Source organism: Moschus berezovskii, chromosome 20, assembly GCF_049115385.1.
Source record: "Moschus berezovskii isolate FMDL1 chromosome 20, NW_MosBer_1.0, whole genome shotgun sequence".
NCBI classification, from domain to species: Eukaryota; Metazoa; Chordata; class Mammalia; order Artiodactyla; family Moschidae; genus Moschus; species Moschus berezovskii.
In genome coordinates, this window is record NC_142479.1 from 61,888,204 (window position 1) to 61,912,533 (window position 24,330).

The 24,330-nt window shown below is 53.6% G+C and overlaps 2 protein-coding genes and 1 long non-coding RNA gene across 5 annotated transcripts; 2 read left to right on the forward strand and 1 right to left on the reverse strand.

Moving 5' to 3' along the window:
* Positions 1-1,103: 1,103 nt before the first annotated feature.
* LOC129537956 (secreted and transmembrane protein 1-like) lies at positions 1,104-13,088 on the forward strand. Of its 3 annotated transcripts, none has more exons than XM_055397853.2 (6): positions 1,104-1,304; positions 9,485-9,638; positions 9,843-10,157; positions 10,737-10,769; positions 11,020-11,180; positions 11,883-13,088. In XM_055397853.2, exons 2-6 carry the CDS (start codon positions 9,551-9,553, stop codon positions 11,961-11,963), a joined length of 678 nt encoding a protein of 225 aa, XP_055253828.2. In that variant the 5' UTR covers positions 1,104-1,304; positions 9,485-9,550; the 3' UTR covers positions 11,964-13,088. The 3 variants fall into 3 exon arrangements, with proteins under 3 accessions (XP_055253828.2, XP_088685365.1, XP_055253843.2); XM_088829239.1 differs by having other exon boundaries at positions 1,104-1,291; XM_055397868.2 differs by having other exon boundaries at positions 1,107-1,304; positions 11,575-13,088.
* On the reverse strand, positions 9,919-15,140 carry LOC148774771 (uncharacterized). The gene is made up of 4 exons (XR_016035554.1): positions 15,021-15,140; positions 13,737-13,913; positions 13,082-13,210; positions 9,919-10,057 (listed from the first exon to the last, which is right to left on the reverse strand). It is a non-coding gene; the product is annotated as an uncharacterized LOC148774771 (long non-coding RNA).
* On the forward strand, positions 14,948-18,481 carry CD7 (CD7 molecule). Its single transcript, XM_055397881.2, has 4 exons — positions 14,948-15,211; positions 16,228-16,542; positions 16,798-16,931; positions 18,030-18,481. Exons 1-4 carry the CDS (start codon positions 14,950-14,952, stop codon positions 18,135-18,137), a joined length of 819 nt encoding a protein of 272 aa, XP_055253856.2. The 5' UTR covers positions 14,948-14,949; the 3' UTR covers positions 18,138-18,481.
* The last annotated feature ends 5,849 nt before the right edge of the window (positions 18,482-24,330 follow it).

Genomic DNA, 24,330 nt, shown 5'->3' on the forward strand with positions numbered 1-24,330 from the left:
GTGAGCTCACAGGAAACATGCTGTCCGCAGCTGCAGCTGCACACCTGCCCCTCTGCCACAAGGAAGATGAAGCTTGGAGGGTGTAAGCAGGCAGGTTAGGCAGCGGGGAGTGACAACAGCAGCCTTCCTCCTGGTCTGCAGGAAATCTGGGCCCTGCAGGAGAGAGCCCAGAAGCTACCAAGGCTGGACGTGGACCAAGGACTCCAGATTCAAGTCAACAGCAGCTGCTTGCCTCCAGCAATTTGAAAAAACCGAAGTCTGGAGTCGAACAAAGAAGGATTCAAACACCTCTGTCCTTCCCCACCCCTGTGACTCTCACACATTCCCCTTATTCCCCACTTTCAGAGTCTCAAAGAGAGACTTCTAGCTTAGGGATTTTTATAGGCACCAAAACCATTTGTACATGAGAAACGTACACAGCCCTGTAAGGAAACTCCCGGCTTCCAGCGCTCCTCTGAGGTCAGCACCTATTGAACTCCACCCTCTGAGAATGAGGGCACACAGGTATGCCCCAGGGACACCTGTTTTGGCCACAGAGTGTCTCCACACCCAGCCTGCTAGGGCCCTCCGTGGGGAGGGAGCCGGGAAGAGGGGCTGCTTCTGCTCAAGGGCTAATGAAGGACAATTTATATTTTAAACTTTACCATTTGCTCCTGTTCACTCTTGCTCCTTATCCCTGCCTGGGTCCCCGGCATGACTTCTATCTAGGTGGACCCAACTTGCATTTCTGACAGTTGCAATCAGGCTCTGAGGATTCTCAATGGGCAGTGCTCTGCCCAGTGTCTGTGTGTGTGTGGGGGGGTGGGGTGGTGATGCGCACAGCAGGGGACTGGCAGGCCCCCAGATCCCCGCAGGGGTGTGAACACCCAGCTCCCCAAAGGAGGATCTGTTCAGACAGAGCTTGAAAGTGGAGAACTCCAGGAACCGGCTCTCCTGGACAACTGCCACCTACTGTTTTCTTTAGAATGATCATCTAATGCCCTGGTTCTAATAAAAATACAATAAGGAATTCACTAGCAAGAAAATCATCTTTTCCCCTGAACTCAGGGCAGTTCCTGAAACTCGAGTGACTTCCCATAACTTGAAGTCTCCTTCCTGAATGTTGGACCTGGGTGTCAGACCTCACGTGCAGGGATTCTGAATCCTCCTTCCCGCCTCCTTCTTGCCTGGCTCCGCCCTGGAATCATCATTCGGGATTAGTCCAGCCACGCAAAGCAGCGCACAGATAGGCTGAAGCTGCGGACCAGCAGGGCAGGCGGAGTGCAGGAGCCGCGGGCGTGGAGGAGCCAGGGTACGGGGCGCAGGTGAGAGCTTGAGGGGCGGTGGCCGGGGCTCCTGGTGTCGGACCGCTAGGCGCACTCAAATAGGGGCTAGGGTGATGGAGATGGGGCGCTGAGCTCTGGGCTCTGCGCTGTGCGCCTCCGCTGAGGAAGAGAAAAAGACAGACTTCGCAGTCCTGGTGGGGAACTGTGTCTCTGCAGGGCGGCCCCAGGCTTGGCTCTGCCCCTCCCCGGAAGGGCAGAGAGTTGGCATCTCGAGCTCCTAGACGTCCACCCATCCGCACAGAGCCCCTGCTGCCCGGGACCACATCTGGGACGAATAGTGTTCACATCCAAGCCAACACGGCCGCTCTCATGCTTGCCCACACGCTCACTTTCATGCATATGCACACTTGTGTGCACTCACAAGCGGCACACATGCACACCCAGCTCCTTCACTCACAAACACGCATTAAAATAGAGCGAAACCTCTGAGACTTCCCCTGCGGTCGGGGAGGAGGGGCACTGCACTGCCTCTTTCTAAGCTCTCCTTTCATTTTTGGTTAAGCTGCAGCAGCAATCTCTGAATTCAATTCACCACCCACTACTGGTGAATGATCTGCAATTTGAAAACCAATTTCCATTCCCAGTGCCTGAGAAGCCAGAGCCCCTGGGAGGCCCACATCCCCTGGGAATAAATGATGAACGTGGTGGGGAGATACAGGCCACGCCCCCAACCCGCCCCATCCCGAGGGGGCAAGCAGCAGGTGCAAGGAGGGGGAGGATTCTCAGAGGAAGTGCCTTGTGAAAGAGACTGAGAAGTGGCCCAGCTGATGGGCTGGCCATCAAGGGTTTACAGGCTCAGCCCCCAGGCCTGGAGGAACTTCTTCCTGCCCAGTAGGGATCCCTCCTGGCCATAGCAGCAAGGATAGGACACAGCAAAGGCACCCCGGACTGGGGCATCCCTTCTCTCTGAGTCAGGGCTGGGGCTCCCTTGCAGCTGTCTTCTGAAGGTGGTTGGTTGCCTCCCTCCACACTGTTGGTGAAAGGCCTGGCTGGACAGCAGGGTGCTCACCTTCCCATGTAAATATCCAGGTACATATAAGTTACCAAAGCCTTTGCGTGGGAAACCTGGTCCAGCTTCTCCTAGGAGGTGCAGGAATGGAGATCCCTGCTGACCGAGAACCCCTGAGCCCCTGGTCAGCTGATAACCCTCAGGTCCACATACCTGCTGCCTCAGTTTCCCCAAGGTCCTGTGGTAGGACAAAGTGCTGGCAATGGCACGCACTTTCCAGGTGTTCCACTGACTCCCAAATGTGATCAGGTCCCCAGTGACAGCACAAATCCCAGCTGTGCCCCCAGCCTAATATATGTAGATACCAGCACCTGTGAGAGTGATCTGAGGGACTTATGAATTGTTGCCACACTTTTCCCAACTCCAGAATTCTCAGGGCCCTCCAGGTCTTGCCCCGTGCATGCAGTCCTCCTGTACCACCCCCGACCCTCTGCCTTCTCCCCCTTCTCTTCCCCTGTTGTGCCCTGGCCTGTCTCTCTCCCATTTTCCTGTCCTTTGCAGCATCAGAGACAAGAGGAGAGACTCAGGCAGAGGAGTGGAAATGCCAAACTTAAAAACCCATCTGAATTTCAGATAACGAATCACTTTGAAATGTAAATATGTGGCAAATATTACATAAAATATGCCTATATTTAAAAATAAGACAACAGTGAAACCCCAGACTGACAAGGGCGGCAAAGGTGCCTGAGGACATAGGGAGCTCCCCCATCCCCAGACCAGCTCCTGCATCCTCAGTCCAGCTTCTCCATCCCAGACCAGCTCCCCCGACTCCATTTCAGCTCCTCCATCCTCAGACCAGCCCCTCCATCCCAGTGCAGCTTCTCATCCCCAGTCCAGCTCTTTGCAGGCAGCCCTTCTGCTCTCTATAAAGTGGAAAAGTCTGTGTTTCCACTGTACAGATTTGGTTTAGTTGAGACTTGTCTATGTTTTCGAGGATCTGCCCAACCTTGAGTTCTTCCCAGCTCCTAGGTTGTATCATCTGATGATGAGGAGCCAGGCCCAAGGTGGTTGGAGTTTGGGGGCAGAGGCTGGTGGAAGGGACCCTGACATTTCCTTGTCAAGATTCTGGAACCCTCCAGGGGTTTTCCTGGTGAGGAAAACCTCAGGGAGCACATGAAGTTGGACTGAGAGGCTCGTGTATGTGAGGGCAGAGCCCTGCCATGGCCTGGGGCAGGCTCAGAGAAGACTGGGGATTTTGGGGCAGTGGGAAGAGTGGCAGGGAGTCCCAACCAGTGCCCGTCTGGGGGCCCACACCTTCAGCAACCTTGGACAACATGACAGAAGATAGCCAGGGGTCACCTGTGCACAGGCCATTCTCCCTCAGGAGGACTCCAAGTGGTGGTAGGAAGTCTGTGACACTTGCTGGTTTCATATCTTCTGGTCATTTCATTATCTGTGAGAACATACCTATAAATAGCACATCTAGTGACTACAGAGGGGTATTTAAGGTGAAGCTAAAACAGATACTAATGTTTAAAGAATGAGTCAATATAAAATAATTTTAGGACATAGGGGTATGTGAAAAGGGAAAGTGTTAGTCGCTCAGTCGTGTGTGACTCTTTGTGACCCCATGGACTGTGGCCCACCAGGCTCTTGCATCCATGGGATTCTCTAGGCAAGAACACGGGAGTGGCTTGCCATGCCCTCCTCCAGGGGATCTTCCAGACCCAGGGATCAAACCCAGGTCTCCAACACTGCAGACAGATTCTTTACTGTCTGAGCCACCAGGGAAGCCCAAGAATACGTTAATGGGTAGCCTATCACTCACTGGAAAAGACTCTGATGCTGGGAGGAATTGGGGGCGGGAGGAGATGGGGACAACAGAGAATGAGATGGCTGTATGGCATCACCAGCTCGATGGACATGAGTTTGAGTGAACTCTGGGAGTTGGTGATGGACAGGGAGGCCTGGCATGCTGTGATTCATGGGGTCGCAAAGAGTCGGACACGACTGAGCGACTGAACTGAACTGAACTGAACTGATCCCTTCTCCAGGGGATCTTCCCAACCCAGGAATCGAACCGGGGACTCCTGCATTGCAGGTGGATAATTCTTAGGACATAGGGATATGTAGTGCTGTGAAAACCACAGAGGTGTGGGTGGGGAGGCTGGCAGGGCGGGGAGGCTGGCGAGACAGGCTCTCTGAGGTGTTTCCCTGGCAGGTAGACAAAATATGAGACACTGAGAGCAGAGGGTGGTTTGGGGGCCTGACTTCGGCTCAAGGAACCCCACACACCGTTCTCAGGGGGCCGTGCCCTCACTGCCTGAAGACACCAGCTGTCCTCCCACCTGACCGCTGGACTTCAACCTGCTGCTGTTTTGCTTTCCTTTTACTCGTCAACACACCCGCTCCCTCCCAGAGTCCAGTCAGCGTGTGTTACAGAAACACCGTTTTGCTGAGGTCCCCGCCTCTCCATGTCACCTGGTCCAGGTGCAGACCTAGGTTGACCTTTGACTCATTCAGCTTTGCCTAGGCACCTGCCCAGAGCTCACTGAAGGGGACTGACCCCACCCTTCATGTGGCATCGGCCCTGCAGGGAATTCTGAGCAGGTCTGCAGGGATTCAACGCCTATTGTAAGCAGAGCATGTGGGTGACCCTAGGGGCCCTCCCCCCAGCACTGTGTGTGTGTGTGTGTGTGCATGACAGGGTGTTCTCCCAGGGAGTGGGAGTAGGATCCTGGAAGCTTCTGAAGATGGGGTGGCTTTGCCAGGCTAGTTTGTTCTGGCTTCACACGGAGTGAGACCCTGCGTGGTTCAGGATTGTGAATGAACCCACTCACTCATTTATTTTCAGTCAACATCCTGGTGGTTCAGAGAATCTGCCTCCAAGGCGGGAGACTGAGATTTGATCTCTGGGTCGGGAAAATCCCCTGGAGAAGGGAAGGGCAAACTACTCCAGTATTCTTGCTTGGAAAATCCCATGGAAAGAGGACCCTGGTGGACTACAGTCCATGGGGTCACAAACAGTTGAACAGGACTGAGTGACTTTCACTTTCACTTTTCACTCAACATCCCAGAAAGCATACTAAGAACTTGAAACACAACTCCCTAATTAATGGAATGGATAAAAGCTGGACAATGGTCAGGAAAACGTGATGAGAAAAGGTTTTGAGGGGGTGAGTTTCCTTCTGGATACTATAGACCCGTGGCTGTCTCCCTCCCAGAAAGAACACACCTGCCCTTCCCACTTAGTCTCCTGGTCGCACTGGGCATTCGGTGATGTTGCCAGGTCACCAGCAGGAGGTTCCCCCTCTCACACAGTGAGGGATCACTGCTCTCAGAGCACAGGCTTAGGTGGCATTCTTCCTTTGGTTCCCTGGCGGGGGGTGAACCCTCCATGTGACCCTGAGGACACCTGCCTGCTCCAGCCTTGGGGTCAGTGGGCAGGCCTCCCTGGACGCGTATTCTTCAGCCTGGGGAGACTTGGCCTGCCTCCCTGTTGATGGGACACCCAGGCCAATGTTCGATGGGGAAGAGGAGGACCAAAGGCTGTTCCGAGGTCAGTGGAAGCAGCAGAGTGGCCGGGGTCTGAGGGGAGAACTTGAGGAGGCTGGAAACGCTGGGGGTCCTACCCAAGGCTTCCTCCAGGACAGGTCAGTGGCCAGAGATGAGCACACAAGATGAATCTCCTGCCTGCTCAGGCAGGCTCAGGGTAGGACATCCCTGGGCAAGGGTCTCCCTGCAGGCAGCCCCGAGAGTTCTGGCTAGGGGGCCAGGAGTCACTGTCCACCACCAGCAAGGATGCCTTTGGACCCTATGGGTCCCTGGGTATCATTCTGTGTATGAGAACCTTCCAATTTAAGAAAAGTTATTTTATAAAAAATACTCAGGAAAAGAATTGAGCAGATCTTATCTGAGATGCCTGGAAAAGCCCCAGCACAGGAAGTTGCAACAGCTCTTTCTAGAACCTTCCATCACATGAGGTTCTCAGCAGCAAGTAATAGTGATGAGCTATTTATGCCCCATCCTGGCAATTGCTGAAAGGCAGCTACTGGATTGTGTCCACCTGTGCAATCTCAGCCTCTTTTGCATTGTGCTGAGCAGGTTGGGGCAGGATCAGGGCAACTGTCTCTCCTCACTCAATCACCAAATTCTTGGTTTAAAAAAATTAATTAAAACTGTGTTAATGTTCTTGTGAAAGATGAATGTCCAAGGAAAGATAAACAGCCATAGAGAGAACCTGCCTTCCAGGGGTGAAAACGCGTGATGGCCAGCATAGTGCTTGTGCCACGTGGCTGGGCAGGGCCTGAATAGCCCCACGTGGTGGGGGAGCCTTGGCCGGGGGACAGGGAGCTCCACTCTTCCGTGCCTCAGCACCTCTTGTCCTTTTGGAAAGGAAGCAAAATTAGACCTGTGACAGGCCACTTGCAAACAGACCTTGAGGAATATTCAGGATGTGAGCATAAAAATAGACAAAATTTGACCATGATGGATATTCCACCATCTGGGAAGCCTTTTAAAAAGGATAGTCTAAACAAACAAACAAGAACTACTTTAAAACAAAACCCTGAAGCCTTCAAGGAAAAGAAGACAGGACGACATAAACTCGTGGAGTCTTTATTCCAGAGACGATCTAGGGAGAAATGATCTAGGGAGAAATGACGATCTAGGGGAAACGTACCCACCCTGGAAGGCAGTTTGTTTCTTTAAGGGGTAAAAATCTTATAAACTGTAAGGAGAAGATAGATACTCCCAGGAGGATGAGCAAAGGGTTTGCAAAGGCAGTGACAGTGTGGAAAGGGCCAGATAGGATGAGCTTGTCAGCCCTCCACAGCACCAGGTGTGACCAGGAAGAGGCTGAGCTGGGAGCCAAGGGGACTGGGCACACAAGCTAAGACACAGGGAATCCTTGCACCCACTGAAGTCAAGCTTTCAGGATGCGGGGAGGCAGACCTCACCAGCTGCACACCACAGTGTGAGGTCCAGACGCAGAGAAATGGACAGAGCACTCCCTCCTGTGTCTGCGGTTCGTGCCTGATCGTTCCAGTGAGGGGAAAGCTGAGGTCTGGAGAGAGAGGGAGGGGCCCTGTGAGTGTCCTGGGGCAGCCGTGACCAAGGGCCACAAACACAGGATCAAAAGAACCAAAGTTTGCCCTCCTCCGGTTTGGAAGCTGTAAGTCCAAAATCAAGGTGTCAGCACGGCTGCAGGGAAATATCCTCCTCGTCTCTTCAGCTTCCGGTGGCTCCGGCGTCCCTTGGCTTGTGGCCGCATCCCTCCAGTCTGTGCCTCTGTCGGCTCCGGGCCTCTCCCTTGTCTGTTTCTGACAAATTTCTCTCTTCTTACAAGAAAGCAGACACATTACATTGGGGCCCACGCTGCTCTAATACGACCTCCTCTTTATTAATGACTGCAAAGGCTCTATTTCCAAGTAAGTTCACCTTCACAGGTTCCGGGTGGACATGTGTTTTGGGGCCACCTTTCACCCTTCCCTGATGGCTCAGTGGTAGAGAAACTGCCTGCCAATGCAGGAGATGCGAGTTTGATCCCTGAGTCGGGAAGATCCCCTAGAGAAGGCAATGGCAACCCACTCCAATATTCTTGCAAGAGAAACCCCATGAACAGAAGAGCCTGGTGGGCTACAGTACATGGGGCTGCAATGAGTCAGACATGGCTTACTGACTAAACAACAAGATTCACCCCAGTACATACAGTACAGAGGGCGAGAAGAGAGAGACAAGTAGCGGGCTGTCTAACCTGATTGCACGTGTGTAAAATCACATACATATGTGTGCACAGAACACGTGTCTCTCGGGTGACCTCTTTCTTGCTCAAGTACAAATGTTGTACTTATGTGAGAAGAGAAGGCTGTCCTTCTGACAATAAATTAGGAATTGAAGCAAGTTTAGAAAATCAAGGGAAGCGGGAGACAGCAGCACCAGTCACGGGGTCTGGGGCTGAGATTGTCCCTCCCCATGTCATTCTCCTTGTTTGACCCAGAGTCTCCTGGAGTCAGGACTGGGGCTGGTCGCCAATGGCCCCCAGCTCCTGAAAGCAGTTACATCCACAGCTCCCTTTGCTCCTGGCCCTTCTGCCCAGTTCCCGGCAAAGTGGGAAAAAAATCAGAGACACTGAATTCAAAACCAAAGGGTACCAAATCCATGGCATTCTAGAAAAGGCAGAACTCTGGACACTGTAAAAAGATCAAAGGGTGTCAGGAGTTGGGGGGAGGAGGGATGAATAGATGGAACACCGAGGATTTTTCGGGCAGTGAAGCTACTTTTTGTTTTTGTTCAGTCGCTAAGTCACATCCCACTCTTTGTAACCCCGGGGACTGTAACCGCCAGGCTCCTCTGTCCTCCACTATCTCCTGAGTTTGCTCAAATTCATGTCCATTGAGTTGGTGATACCATCTAACCATCTCATCCCCTGTGTAGTACCTAATGGTAGCTACATGTCATTATGAAAAGTGAAAGTGTTAGTTGCTCAGTCATGTCTGAGTCTGTCCATGGAATTTCCCAGGAAAGACTACTGGAGTTGGTTGCCATTTCCTACTCCAGAGGATCTTCCTGACCCAGGGACTGAACCCTCATCTCTTGTGTCTCCTGCATTGGCAGGCAGATTCTGTACCACTGGGCCATCTGGGAAACCCAAATGTCAGTTTTACTGGATGCCAAAGCCTGAGATGAGCGTTTGTTTCAGAGGAAGTGGAATTCAGCTTTCTGAACTATAACTCACGGGTTCCACAGGAAGACTCTTTTTGTTGAATAAAGCAAATCTGGAGAGTAGTCCAAGTGTCCCCAAATGCCAATTCTCAGAATGCAAGAGTGGAAGAGGGCCTGGGAGCATCCAAGGTGGTCTTAGGTTGGTGTCAGGTTCAAGTGGCTGCAGATGATTCTGTGCGTCACGGCCCATTTCTACAGGACACAAAGCTCAGGGAGTTTTGCATGTTTTATATAAAAGTCAAGATCACCCCAGCAATATAAATGGACTTTGTCTCCCAGGGACTTGTTTTCTGTCTCATCTGTGTTTTTCATCTGTCTGCCTGTGGTCCCACTGCAGACATTATAAAGGTGTAGAGAAGGGTCAGGACACAGTTGGGTCAGGGAGGAGCTTGGGGACCCTCGCCCACCCTGGCCAGAGTGCAGCCCCTCTCACTGGCTTCTAAAGGAGCCTAAGGGAACTCTGACTCATCAGCTTTCCTTCCTCCAGGGCGTGTCCCAAAAACTAGTAAGGAGGACCAGGGACCCCTTAAAACTCCTCCCCGTCCTGCTGGCCATGCTGAGCTCAGCGTCCACTCTCCTCGCTCCCAGGATGTTCTGGGTCCTCTTGTTCTTGGCTGCCTTTAGGAGTGCTCAGAGTGGAAGTAAGTTGCATGGTCCCAACTCTGCCGGTGGGGGTGGGGGTGGGGGAGGAATGCAGCAGGGCTAAGATGGGTGTGGGAGGAGAGCCCAGGATCAGGCCAGGAGGGGCCCAGGCTCCAGGCAGTGCCAGTGAGCCCTGGAAGGGCAGTCAGGGGATGTCCTGAGGTCCAGCCATGACCCACGTGTGTGACTTTCCCCCCACACAGTCTGGGACAGCCCCAACTGCACCAAGGGTGTGGTTTCTGTGTTGAAGGGCAAGCCAGCCACGATGACCTGCAGCATCTCCAATGCCTACTCCCACATCAACGTCTCCCTGAAAGCGAACCACACGGCACCCTGGAAGCTCATCTTTAATGTAAATGCCTCAGGAAACTTCTTCCAGGATGGATGGCAGCTCTGGGTTCAAGAGGGCGAGGCGCATCTGGTGATTCACAGAGCCCAGGTCACCCAGGCAGGGCATTACAAGTGGAGTCTGATGGGGTTACAGAGAAATATCGAAATCACCACCCTGAACATCTCAGGTGAGTGGAGCGGGGAGTGGGTGTTTGACCCCAAGAGCTTCTTTGAGGTGGGGGAGCCACTAGGAAGGAGTGATTCCTGCCCACCCGAGGTGCCCAGAACCATGGAGATGAGGCCTGAAGAGGACTTCCACCCTGCCCCACGCACGCCACGTGTCTGCCCTCTCCGAGCTTCTCCTCAGGGCAGCCCCGGCACGTGTGCTTGTTCACTGTCCCCGTCTGCTCAGGGAGCTGGTGCTTTCCCTGCCTAAACACCTCCTATCCCCCAACCCCACTCCTTCCTTTGCTGCAAAACTCCCCCAGTCACCATCGCTCCCTCCCACCCCCTTGGCCTGTTCTAATGCAGTCGTGGTCACCCTGAGTGCTGGGGACAGGAAGTAGGGGTCCAGCTTTGCCCTGGACCCAGAACAGTGGGAGGGGCTGAGAAGGCACCCCTCAGCCTAGCCGGGCCCTGGGTGAGGGACCCAGTGAGGCCTTCATGAACTCCTGTATCCAGGGCTCATCTGATACCTGGGGCGGAGGGGCTGCGTCAGGGCAGGCCCTGGGCAAGCCCCGCCAACCTGCCCTGTGTCTCTTTGGCAGAGCCGAAATACCTGCTCCTCCCACCTCCCACAGGTAGGTGTTTCTATCTTCATCCTGGCCTACAGTAGGGGAGCCCCCAGAAGGCCCCCTCGGGTCTTCCCTCCTCAGACACCCTCATCCTCTGTGCCCGGAGCCCTGCCCATCCCATGCACCCATCCCCCTGCCACTCTCCCACCCACGGGCTTCCCAGCCACAGGCGATGTCCCCCTCGAGGGTGCCCCCAAGGTGGTCAGGGGCTCCTGCACAGGTGAACAAAGGAGAGAGTTCCACCCATTTTCCACAGGTCTGGAGATGAGCAAACCCCCTTCCGATCTTAATTCTGAACACAAGAGCCAGATCCTGGTAATCTTCACCATCCTCGCCCTGGTCGTCATTTGCATCCTGCTGATCTGCACGCTGCCCTGGCACCGAAGGCATGGTTCCCTGCTCTCCAGGCTCCAGCAGGTTGGACCACTGTGCCTGGTCAGTGGGCTAGGGAGGGGATTTTGCTTGGAGTCATCTCAGACCCGGCATAGACACTCTGCCCCATGGTCTTGTACCCACCGAGACTAGTGAGAAAGTGGGGAGCGTTTGAGGTCCCAGAGAGCCAGAACCCCTTCCCCAGAGGACCCCAGCCAGCCAATGCAGTCCCAGGCCCAGAATGCAGATGCCCTCCCCCCCGAGACAGGCCACACTGAGTCCACACTGGCCCTAGGACACCCTAGAAGATGGCATGGGGGCTTCCTGCTCCTTCCAGGAAACCTAAGATGTGTGGGCAGTAGATGTGTCTGAAGATGCTCCTGCAGAGTGGTGTCTGCATGTGGCTTTCATCTCCCTCCCTCCCTCCCTCTCTCCCCAGGTAAGGAGGCTCTGAGCCCAGAGTACCCAGTGCGCCGCACTACGGAGAACGGAAGTGCTGTGCGGAAGACCAGACCGAGGGCTAGGAAGCTTGGAAACATCCTGGCCTCTCCCTAACGCGCACGCCAAGGAGGGTCCCTCAGCAGGTCCTGGAGCCCAAAGTGCAAAACTCTCAGGTTCCACAGCACTTGGCCTAACAGGACGCTCCCCCTCCTCCACCCCACCCAGGCCTGGGCTCCTCCCCAGGTCACCTGGGAGATGCCGCAGTCTGGGGTCCTCAGCTGATCATGGACACTCTCTTGTCTTTAGAACATGAATAAAAACCAGTTTGAGGGACCTTCCTGCCAGCAGTTGTGGAACCGAAATGAGGATATCAGTGGCCTGAGATGATGCATGGGGCCTCCTCCGCCACCCCAAAGGGTAGCGCAGCCCCTCTGGATGGGAGGCCGGACAGGTGGCTGCTGGTGGAATCTGTGTCCAACCTCCCCCAACCCCAGGGCTCCCCTCTGTGCCACCTGCCCCACGTGCTGCCCCTTTCTGTTTCCAAACCACGCCCCAAATCATATATGCCAGATGGCTTTATAAGCAAAGCTGTACACCCCACTGAGTGTATTCTTTGTTGTTGTTGGGTGTTTTTGGAGGTGGGGTGGTATGCCTTTTTTTTCTTCCTTTCCTCTTTTGTTCTCTTATGATTTGATGACTTTAGTGCTGTGCTTGAATTCCTTTTTCTTGTGCGTGTGTATATCTATGATAATAGACTTTTGGTTTGCCATGACCATGAGACTCTGGTACAGCAGTGTGTATATACGTGCATGATTGCTTTAAGTTGCTGAGCTCTTCCTGACAATGCATTTCAAACATCCTGTGTGTGTACTCTCCTCCTCTTGTGATAACTGGTTTTGTATCATGTTTGCGTGTGTGCATGGTTTCCTACTTTTACTGTATGTTTGCCTTTAGGTGAGCCCTCCCATTTCATCCTTTTCTTGTTTCCCGTTGTGACCTTTTCTTTTCAGCGTAGAGAAGTTCCTTTAAAGATAGAGCTGGTTGGTGGTTCACTGAGTGTATTTTCAAAAGGTACATATAAGGTGATAAAAGAAGGTTTTTCTAGAAGTGCTACATTCAGCGCTTTGCCAAGCAAACGTCCACATCGCTAATCTTCAAGATGCGTACACTAAACCTACTAGCAAATCATTGAATGAGCTGAGAAATATATCTTTAAGTGAAGAAAATAAAAATCTGAAAGAAGCTGCTGTGAGTCTTACAAGCTAAAAAGTCCCAACGAGGGCTCCCCTGGTGGTCCAGTGGTTAAGAATTCACCTTGCAATGCAGTGGACGTGGGTTCGATCCCTGGTGAGGGAATTAAGATCCCAAGTGCCGTGGGGCATCTAAGCCGACATGCCACAACTAGAGAGCCCATGAAACCCGACACAGCCAAATAAATAAATATCAAAAAAACAAAGAAGTCCAAATACATCCAGAAGGCCAGATATCTGGGAGTCCTCACTCACCATGAAGAATCTCAGATTGGACACGATGCATGGTGCCTGGCGAATGTATCCTCACAGGAGGGTAACGATCCAAGAACAGCTTTGCTGGCACCCAGAGTCCAGGTCCAGAACTGACTGTATTTGGATCTTCTAGGTTAAAGAAAGGTTCATGCCAGAAATGCTGGGTTTGTTCTACCCCCTGGGCCAGGCCCCTAAGACACAGTGGGCATGGCATGGGGACCGCCATCTTTGGGGGCCGTGGAAATCTGTTGCATTTTGCTTAAAACAGATCAAAGGTGTTGATGTTTTGAAAGTCATTCAAAGGTCATTTTAATATTGCTATTACGGTGGGACGGGCCCACATTAAGTCATTCAGCCCCTTGGGTGGAGAGGCAGGAAACCTAGAAAGAAATACTGTCTGGGTCTTTGACTAATTTTAATTTTCTACTTGTTGCTTATCTGTATGTTCAAGGATTCCTCTAAAGGAAGGTTAGCTCTGAGTCCTTGCAGTGCCCTAGAGACCCTTCCGTCCAGGCCCCCCTTGCTCCTCCCAGCCACACTGGCCCTCTTGCAGGCCCTCAGAAACCCCAGGCACTCTCTGGCCTTGGGGACCGTGCGTGTGCTGATGCCTCTGCTTGGAACCCTGTTCCAGGTACACCGCCTGACCCTCTCTCACCTCCTCAGTCCTTTACTCCTATGGCCCCTTGAGCTTCGGCCCCAACTCTCCCAACAGGTGCTGTGCGTCCTGCCGCAGATCTGCTCATCCATCCCTGGAGCCATCTTCAGGCCACCGGCCTCTAGTCCGTTTCACCCTCAGCCCTTGGCACTGGCACATGTGGGCACCCAAGGAGTGCTGGTGATGAACAAAAGCAGGATGAGGTTGGAATGGGCGTGTTCTGACAAGCCTGATGTTTTTATTTCTCGGGGGAGCCTGGTGGGCTTCCGTCTATGGGGTCACACAGAGTCGGACACGACTAAAGTGACTTAGCTGCAGCAGCAACAGCCACAATTTTGCTAGGATCCTCTGGGCCTTTGGCAAAATTCTGCCCCTGAAATAGATACCCCCTCATGCAAGAAGTGTTTGTAGGTAAGTGGACAGCCCCTGCCAGGGGTGGTCAGCCCAACAAACTTAATCTGCCCCCACCCCAAGCCCCACCCAGGACCCTGAACCATCAGCACAGGAGCATCCAGTCAGAAGAGGGGGTTTCCAGTGAGGAAATATCTTAGGGCTTTCTGGCCATGCGTGAGCCCCGTGCACACACCTGGCACATGCACACGTGGCTTTGGGGCCAACACTGGAAGCTTGGTCCTCTAGCCCAAGGACCCCAGGACAGAGAAATGTCTTCCTCTTCCTGGTTGCCCAGAGTCTGTCACTTCTTCAAGGACCTCTGAGCCCTCGGGGTCACGGTCCAGCCATGGATCTCCCTCTGCCCTGGGGGCTGCTCACCAGGACCCTGGTGCACCAACATACTGGATGGTAGCCCAGCTGAGCGGTCTCCAGCCCTTGCTCCCACAGGAAAGAGAATCGTGAGCCACTTGGGCAGCCACAACCTGGTCACATGCCCCGGGTCTTTCCCTACAACCACACCCAGCCTCCAGACTGCAGGGCTGACAGACAGGATACTCCAAGTTTCTGGACATAAATTAGGTCCCAGCAGAAAGTGAACCTGGAGACCGGGGCATCTGGAAACTGACCCCATCCCCACCTGGGAACCCCCTTGTCTTTCTCCTGGCCCTGCCCTGCCCATCCTTGCCCTCCTTTTTCCTCTCCCTGGTCTGCAGGTGGGGCAGAGGGTCAGGATCACAGATCTACATGTGAGCACTCAGACTTAAGAGTTGGGGAGGAGAACTGCCCCTCCCAGCCTCGCCTACAGCATGTCCCCTCACTCATGGTACCACCTCCAGCAAGCCTTCCTGGAGGTCTCAACCTCCCGTCACTGTGTGCAGCCCCCCAGCCTACCTCCTGCTCCATCTTGCTCCCACAGCACCTGAAAAAGTGGCACTTGGGAGGTGGTGGTGGCTCGCAGTTGGGCGCTACAGACAGGAAGAACCGTGACAGCCCAGTGAGAGGGGCCCCTGCTCTTCCTCCTGCAGTGAGCATGGTTGGGCTTCTGGGGCTCCTGCTGTTCCCCTTGCTCCAGGCCACCCAAGGTAAGGCTTCCCGACTCTCCATTACCCCATCCCCCACCACACCCCCCAGCAGGCTTAGCGCTTCCACTTAGCCCTCCCCTCCCCACCTCAGACTCCCTTGCCGGGGAAGGGGGGTGATCTCTGGTGACTTTGAGACCTTCCCTTGGGGTCCCGGCAGTCCCTGCCGGGGCTCAGGTCCAGCCTTGAACACTTGGACCCAAAACCATGGGCATCAAAGTGTTGCTGATGTCTGGGTGCAGAGTCTCTGTGGTTGAAACTCTTCTTTCTCTTTATCTATATTTTCTCCTACAATCATCAAGGCTGTCTTTGTCCTGAGAAAACATCATCCTTCTGCTTGCCTTTTGTGCAAAGTTCTGCAGTGAGAAAGAGACCTTAGTTCCACAAAGTGGGATGGGGCACTTGGCGGGTACAATTCTTTTGCCCCTTCCCCCAAAAAAGAGCTGCAGAATTTAGTTTCTGGAGAAGTCGATGTTTGGATTATGTTTGCACCTGGAAGCTGGCCCTGCTGGTCCCCGCTAGGCAGATGAAGGAAATTTTGTGGTATCTCAGGGACAAGCCAGGATGTGCCCACCCCATGGAGCCACTGGCTTCAGGTGCCTGGAAATGGTGGGGAAACTGAGGCAGTCAGTGTTAAAAGAAATAGGGAGAGAAGAGAGTGTCCCCTGGTTCTTGCGGGAACCGCCATTTAAGAGGGGGAGAAGGTGTAGAACTGGGAAGAGTGGCTGGAGGTCTGAGTGCTTTGGAAGGAAGAGGCCCCACCTCCGACTTCCCCTGACCCTCGGGGTGGGGAGAGGTCACAGGTGGCCTGGCCCTCTGGGATCCCTCTGGAACTTGAGGACAGGGTGCTGGCATCATGTGTTACTTGCTCCAAGGCTTCCAAAAGTTGCCTCATCCAGGTGACATGTCAACAGTGGACTGTCCCTGGGCACCTCTGCCCTGCCACCATCCCCTGCACAGAAATGGGTCCCTGCCCTTCTGGCCAGGCCAGTAGTGATGGTGGCTGGCCCTCCTTGCAGAGGTTTGGCAGTCCCCCCGCAAAACGATTGCTTTAGAGGGGGACTCCGTCAACATCACCTGCTCTACCCCGGGGACCCTGCATGGCATCTACCTGAAACAAACGTGGCCGAGCAACAGCGATGTGATTTACTATGAAGATGGGTTGAAGCCCACCGTGGACCCGCGGTTCCAGGGCCGCATTGCCTTCTCGGGGCTGCAAAGCAACCTGACCATCAGCTTGTACCACCTGCAGTTGGCCGACACCGGTGGCTACACCTGCGTGGCCATCATGGACGATAAGATCTTTGGTCCCGGCACCTTGGTCATGGTGACAGGTAGGGAGTGTACCAGCCCTGGGACCTCTCCACCTGCCACTTACCAGCCTGGTCTCCATCTGCCCCTGTCTGGGAATCTTCCCTCTAAGTTTGCTTGAGTTACTCCTTTCAACATGAGCCCAACTCCTCCAGGAAGCCTCCTGGATTCCCCTCCACCCCCCATACACACTCCAAAGCCCCACCCTCCCCTGAACCGCAGAGGTTCCCAGGGACTCCCTCACCTGCCAAATGCCTCTCTCTGTTCCTTCTTCCCAGAGCAACTGCCCAAGGCAGCGAACACATGCCAGGAGTCTTGGCTGATACACTTTGCCCTCCCCACGGCCCTGTCTGTGGGCTTCTTCCTCGTCGGGCTGGGACTGGGAGCAATGTGTGTGCTGAAAAGAACACAGGTCAGTATGGACCCTCAGGTGTCACCAGTGTCCCTAGAAGCCCACTACTCTCAGAAAGCATGATGAGAAGGAGAGTGGGTAAGCCTCGGGGATCTGGCCACATGGGAAACCCCAGCACCCAGGGGCCCTGGGAGCTTAGAGGGTTTGGATGGTGAGGCCCAAGGTGAGAGGAAGCCCAAGAACTGGAACCACCTTCAGGGATGATCGTGGTGCCAGGAACACAGGTCCTGGTCTAGCTATTTAAGGGGGCCCACTCCAGTGTTCTTGCCTGGAGAATCCCAGGGATGGCGGAGCCTGGTAGGCTGCCGTCTATGGGGTCGCACAGAGTCGGACACGACTGAAGCAACTTAGCAGCAGCAGCAAGGTTCAGGGTGGCTCAGCGGGTAAAGAATCTGCCTGCAGTACAGCAGACACGAGTTTGATCCCTGGATCAGGAAGATCCCCCGGAAAAGGGAATGACTACCCACTCCAGTGTTCTTGCCTGGAGAATCCCCATGGTCAGTGGAGTCTGGTGGGCTACAGTCCCTATGGCTGCAGTGAGGTGGACACGACTGAGTGACTAATACTTTTCACAGAGGGCTCCAGAGAGAGCCTTTCAGAGAACATGGGCGTGTTGCATGTGACTGTGAAAGTGCGTGCGCATGTACATACGTGTGCGTGCGTGCATGCGTGAGGCCTGTGAGCGTGTGAAGACCGCGTGCAATCGTGTGCTGGTGGTGGGAGAGGAGGGGCCAACAGAAACGGGGGCCGGGAAGTGGTCAACTCATCCCTGGTCCTTCAGCTTTTGCCCCTGCCTTCGCCCAGCACCTCCAGCTCTGCATCCTCAGAGAGCCAGGCCCCCTTCCCTGTCCAGGGCCAGGATGCAAGGTCAATTCCACCTTACACCTCCCCACCACTGCCCCTGGGGCCCTGCCTCTGCCCACCTCACCCAGGCCTAGGCAGCGCTGGAGAACTGAGGGGCTGGCCTAGGACCCTCCTGGAACAGCTTCATGCAGGCCCCCAAATCTATTATAAAAGCTTCCTGAGGGGAAATTCCTTGAAGACAGAGGGTGCTCCTGAGTGAGCTGCCCCAGTGGGAGACAGGAGGCTTTCTTTCAGATCCAGAAACTCTGCTGTGTGAAGGAAAAGAGCCCAGTGTACGTGATCTATGAGGATATGTCCCACAGCCGCTGTAACACCATGTCCATCCCCAACCAGTACCAGTGAGCCCGGCAGGACCCCAGGCCTCCCTCTGTCCAGCAGAGCTCTGGGCCGACTATCCACCCAGAACGAACACACAGGCAGCTCTCCACAGCAGTCAGGCTCCCACAGCCTCTTCCAGGAAGCCCTCCTTGCCTGCCTCCCACCCTTGAGGCTGCTCCTGGCACCTTGGAACCATTGGGAAGGAAACTTCTGTGTCTCATGGCTACCCTGGCCCTTGCATGGCAGAAGAGGCTGCTCTGAAGGATGGACTTGCCTTGGGGCAGTGGTCAACTTGGGGGCTGGGAGCTGAACTCTGACCCCAGTCAAGTCTTGCCAGAAATAAAGGACTTCTCTTCTCCCCTTTCCAACTCCAGTGTCTATATTTCTCAGCCAGTTCAGAGTCAAGGTGGGGAGGCTTGCCTGACACCTTCTCTGGCGTCGCTGAGGATTTCTGCAGCCTAAAGGATTCTGTGTAAGATTTTCAGGAAGGAGGGAGGGGCCAGGGGACACAAACTCACTCCAGTTCCTGTTATGGCTGAGAAGGTGCAAATCAACCGGAGCCCTCCCAGCCTCGCTGGCCTCCACCACAGGGTGAGCTGAGGACGGAGGAAGGGGAGCAGTGATCTGAGAGTCTTAACAGAGCTGCTGGGCTCTTAACTGGGCTGCTTCCAGTGTGCGCTCATGTTGGGGTGTGATGAACCAACCTTGGGGAAACAAGTGCACCCAGCATGGGTGTGAACTGTAGCTGCATCCTCCTGGTCCTGGGGCCAAGAACTGGTAGACCATGCTGCCCACCAACTGAAATGAGAAAGCCTTTCATCCACTGGGATTGCAAAGATTAAAATGTCTTTAAGTAATGACATTCCTTTTAGCTGGAATTGAGTCTTGGGGACATGATCTTTGGTCACAGAAACAAGATTACAGTGATAGCCATGGCAGTGTTGTTTTCAATAACAAAATCAGCCACTGAGAAACTACCTAGATGTCCAAATAAGAGAACCGCTCTATTGATTATGGTGTGCACACACAGCAAGCATTAAAAAGACCCCATGAAGAGTGAAACATCATGCTAGGACCTTTGCAAGATGCCATAAGGATACAAGCTGGTGCAGAGTATATGTGTGGCCCCACATTTATAAAGTACAGATGGGTGTATGTGGTTGTTTAAACACCTGACAGCACCATTATGTCTACACAGATGAAATAATGGAAGAACAGAAGAGTTGGTTCTGTCTGGCTGTGGGGTATGTGTCACTGGGGCAGGGAGTCACTGGGACACACTGGGTTTGGGATGGGCAGCTTGGGATGTGATCTCAACAGCTCTTGTGAAAGGACCTGCAGCTGGGACCCAAATGGGGAGGCAGAGACAAGGAACACAGCACCCCCATCTCCCAGGGTCCCGAGGAAAGGCAGGCCGCCCTACTGAGCCAAGTACAGCAGGTGTTCACCTGTTACCTGCTGACTCCTGGTCCCCACTCTTGACCACTCAGCAGCAGGTCAGTGGGCAAGTCCTGTCCCTCTGGGACTCAGTTTTCCCATCTGTAAATTAGGGGAGTGAGCCCGGGCTCCCTTCAAGAGCTGGGTTCAGGACTTCCCTGGGGGTCCAGTGGCTAAGACTCCATGCCCCCAGTGTAGGAGGCCCAGGTTCAATTCTTGGTCAGGGAACTAGATCCCACATGCTGCTATCTGAAGATGCCATGTGCCGCTATCTAAAGATTCCACATGCTGCAAGGAAGATCAAAGATCCTGAGTGCTGCGACTAAGATCTGGCACAGCCAAATAAATAATAACAGTAATAATAATTTACAAAGAGCTGGACTCTGTGATTTCCCAGTCACAATGAGTGCCCTTTCCACTGCCCCCACCCTCACCTCCCACCGTAGCTTTAGCTTCTTCCCAGATCCTGAGACAAAAGCAGACAGCACCATCAGCCCATCAGCCCACCTCCAGAGGCCCTTGCCACCAGACGCATCTCTCCACCGGACTCCACCCCAGTGACCGGTGGTCGTGCCCCCCCATCCCCCGCCCTTCCCTGTGGTCTGTGCTGGGGGTCATGCTGCCCACCGTCCTCCCCTCGCATGATCACCCTTAATTGTCTGCTTCTCTGTCCTTTCTAGGGAGGGCAGGGCTGAGTCCCTCCTCCATGTGCCCCCTGCCCCACATTGAGCCCCATGCTTGCTGGGTGTGTTACACACAGGTAAGCACATTGGCATTCAAATACTGCTGCCTTTTTTTCTGTTGTGACAGATGGCCTGAGTGCCCTCTGCGTCTTGGATCTCCCACATCTACCCCTGGGCCTCGATTTCCTCAGCGTCAAATGGGGACTGGGAATTCCCTGGCAGTCCAGTGGTTGGAGCTTTGTACTTTCACTGCCAAAGGCCCAGGTTCAACCCCTGGTCAGGGAACTAGGATCCCGAGAGCTGTACAGCATGGCCAATAAATAAATCAATAAAAAAGGAGGGCGGGGTCTGCTCTACCTGGGGGTGAGGGGCATGAGGACTGACATATCTCGGGGCAGTCCCCTCTCATATCTTGGCTCCTCCCCTCTCAGGCCCCCAAAGCCCTAGCATGGCCACTAACTGTCCTGACACAGGGGCTGGCCAGGGACTGCAGCCAATGGGGAGGGGCTGGCACGGTGGGCAGAGGCGTTGGAGTGGAGGGTCTCGGCCGGCCCAGGGGTGCCCTCCTTCCACTCCAGGTTGGCCTGACCCAAAACCCTGGGCTAAACTCTCAAATTAAAAGAAAGTCTCAAATTAGATTTAAAAGAAAAGATTCAACACTATATTTTCTTCAAAGAGCCACAGGACACCTTTGGGACAATAAGTATGGAAAACATATAAGAAGCAAACACGAACTACAAGAAAGCCAGAGTTATCAATTCTACGTTCTGACAAAACAGTACTGCTGGCAAAGCAGCAACAGAACAAAAACATATAACCAGCATGTACCCGTGTATCTAAAATTAGCAAAATAGGTACGAACAGGAAGGACATAACCACTAGGGGAAATAGATAGATCAACCACTTAAGCCTGAGATTTCAAAATGCCCCTTCAGATGTGAATTACGCTGTTAGTTAAGGTGAAATCCCACACTCATCGAACAGAAAACAGACATGACGCCAAGGCATATGAAAAACTTTTAAAAATGATCATTTACTGTCAAGAGGAGCTGAGCAAAATCAGAAACAGAATGAAGTCTGCAGACTCAACACCGTTGACGTGAGCTACAAACATAACCACACAAAATAGCAACATGCGTTTTATCCTAACTAGACATTCCCATGAGAAGTCAGCCCTGAGCTTCTGAGCGGGGCGGGGGCAGGTTGTGAATTATCCTGGATGATGTGGAGGGGCCTCTGACAGAGACCCAACCTGAAGGCTGTGTGGCCAGCCCCCAGATCCCCCTCAGGCTCACCTTAGAGTGTAGCAGGGAGGTTCGCTCCAAGGTGCGGGCACCATGTGCAACCCAGGGGAGCCAGAGCTCATGCACACCAAGAGGGGCTCTCTAAGGAAACCAACATGAAATCACCAGTACAAAACCACAGACAGAAGCAAATGCTTATTTGGAATGAGAAAAGAAATCACAAATTTTATAAATCATCCAAAATATCCAGGAAGTGATAATATTTTGAGATTAACTGACACCGCAGACCATTCTATTTTTTTTTTCTTGGCTGCATAATTTCACTGCCTTCTCTTTGGTGGCCCTTTCAAATGACCACAAAAGAACACAGAAAAATATCATTCTTATGAAAGCACAAGCCTGGCCAGGACAAGATGTTCATGAAGGACGAGGATGTGCTTGACCAGCTGGGGATGTGAAACAAGTGCCTTGGCTCCCTACAAACACAGGATTTTCAGAAAATTCTACTTTTCAAGAGTCTCACACAAAAAGAAAAATGGGTAGCGGGGGCGGGGAGGGTGCAGTTATAATTGTGTCTGACTGCATCGTGGAGAGCAGTCCTGGAAGTGACACGTGTGTTGGCCAGCATGCACGAGTACCACGGCCTCTGCCAACAATCTCACATTCTATACACCTCACCTGACGCTACCAGGCACCGAAGGACACGGATCCTTTTCGTCCACCCCTTCACACTTTCCTGTCATGAAGCCAGAGAGCCCGCCCAGAGCAGGGGGCGTGCAGGGAAGAAATCTGTACCTGGAGGCCATAATGAATTGCAAATGTAGTGGTTTAAAACAACAGCAATTAATTTTTTCACAATTCTGGAGGCCAGAAGTTTAAAACAAAAGTAAGGTTGGTTCTTCCTGGAGGTTCCGAGGGAGAATCTGCCCCACGCTTCTTCCAGCTTCTGGGGGTGCCAGCAATGTGTGCTTCCTGAGTTTGTGGCTGCATCTCTCTGCCCCTGTCACCACATGGCCTTCTCCCCGTATCCAAAACTGTCTTTCCTTATAAGGACATCAGTCGTATCGGGATTAAGGCCAGATAGGATGGTTTCATCCTAACTTGACTACATCTGCAAAGACCCTGTCTCCAAATAAGTTTCCATTCACAGGTCCTGGGTGGACATGAATTTGGGGGAGTGCCATTCACCCTTGGGCTTCCCTGGTGGCTCAGCCGTCAAGAACCTGCCTGCAATGCAGGAACTGCAGGAGACGTGGGTTCGATCCCTAGGTCAGAAAGATCCCCTGGAGGAGATCTTGGCAACCCACTCCAGTGTTCTTGCCTGGAGAATCCCATGGACAGAGGAACCTGGTGGGCTACAGTCCATGGGGTTGCAAAAAAGTCAGACCCAACTGAAGCGACTTACTGCTGCTGCTGCTGCTAAGTCACTTCAGTCGTGTCCGACTCTGTGTGACCCCATAGATGGAAGCCCACCAGGCTCCCCCGTCCCTGGGATTCTCCAGGCAAGAACACTGGAGTGGGTTGCCATTTCCTTCTCCAATGTGTGAAAGTGGAAAGTGAAAAGTGAAAGTGAAGTCGCTCAGTCGTGTCCGACCCTTAGTGACCCCATGGACTGCAGCCTACCAGGCTCCTCCATCCATGGGATTTTCTAGGCAAGCGACTTAGCACACACATATTCACCCTCAGTGCTCCATTCCTCTCCCAGATAAATAGCAAAACCTTCATCGATCTTAGAGCCACTGCACACCCATAAATAGACCTACCAAACCAACTAAATGTATTCTCAGCTCAATTTACTGTTAGCCAGACCTCAGAGACGCTCTGGGCCAGACTGAGGCCGCCTGACACGCAAGCAGACTGGAGGGAGACAGGGGTCTGGACCACTGCGGTTACACACCTTTACCAAGTTTTACATCACACGCGATGCTCCAAGCCTTGGGAGCGTCTAAGGCCTGATTGTCAGAACCACATAGCAAAGCCTCCTGGGCCCACTGGCTAGTTTGTTTCCAAGAGATGGTGTCCACCCTGAGTTCCAGCTCAAACCACCTACCATAGAGTGGATGGTTATTTCTCTACAGCAGGTGAGATGGGGCCCAGATACTTGAAGGGTAGTATGGATCCCAGGTCAAAGACCCACCTCAGCCCCACATCCTGAAGCTTCCCTGAGGGTCTGCTGTGGGCCTCTCGACCATCAGGACTGAGACCACCAGAAGCCCTTACCCTACTGTGGAACTTTCCAGCCCTGCCACATACCACATTGCTGTGGGGTCAGCTCTGGGCTCTCCGAGGAGGGGACACCCAATTCAGGGTCAGTGGGTGCTTGGCCTGGAGAACGTGCTGGGCTGTGCCTGAGTGATGTAACCACTTTGCAGTCCAAACACAGAACCAGGGCAGCTTTTGTTCTTCTCACTGAACAATTTTCAGGTCTGTGCAACAAATACTGACCAGAGTGGCCATTCTACACGGGGTGCAGATCTAGACCCTGTGGGTACACCCAACCCCCAAGGAGCTGGCACTCCCAGGAGTCAGGAGAGAGAGCTGGAAAGAAGCACTTGGATGCGGGTGACATAAACAGTGTGAGGGACTTCAGGGAGCCGGGGTCAGGGGAGGGCTGCAAGGCTTCATGGGACCAGCCTGGGGACACCCACGGTACCATGCCACAAGAGGGACAGGAGGGCCTCAGCCTGACACCAGGCTGAGGGTCAGGGCTGTAGACAAGTCCATCTGCTGCCCTCACTGTCCCCATGGAGAACTCAGGTCTCTACAGGCCTGAGCAAGGGGGAGGGGTAAACACGAGAAGCCAGGCACAGAGATGAGCAGCCACCGAAATGTCAGTCTACCCACAGCCGGCTG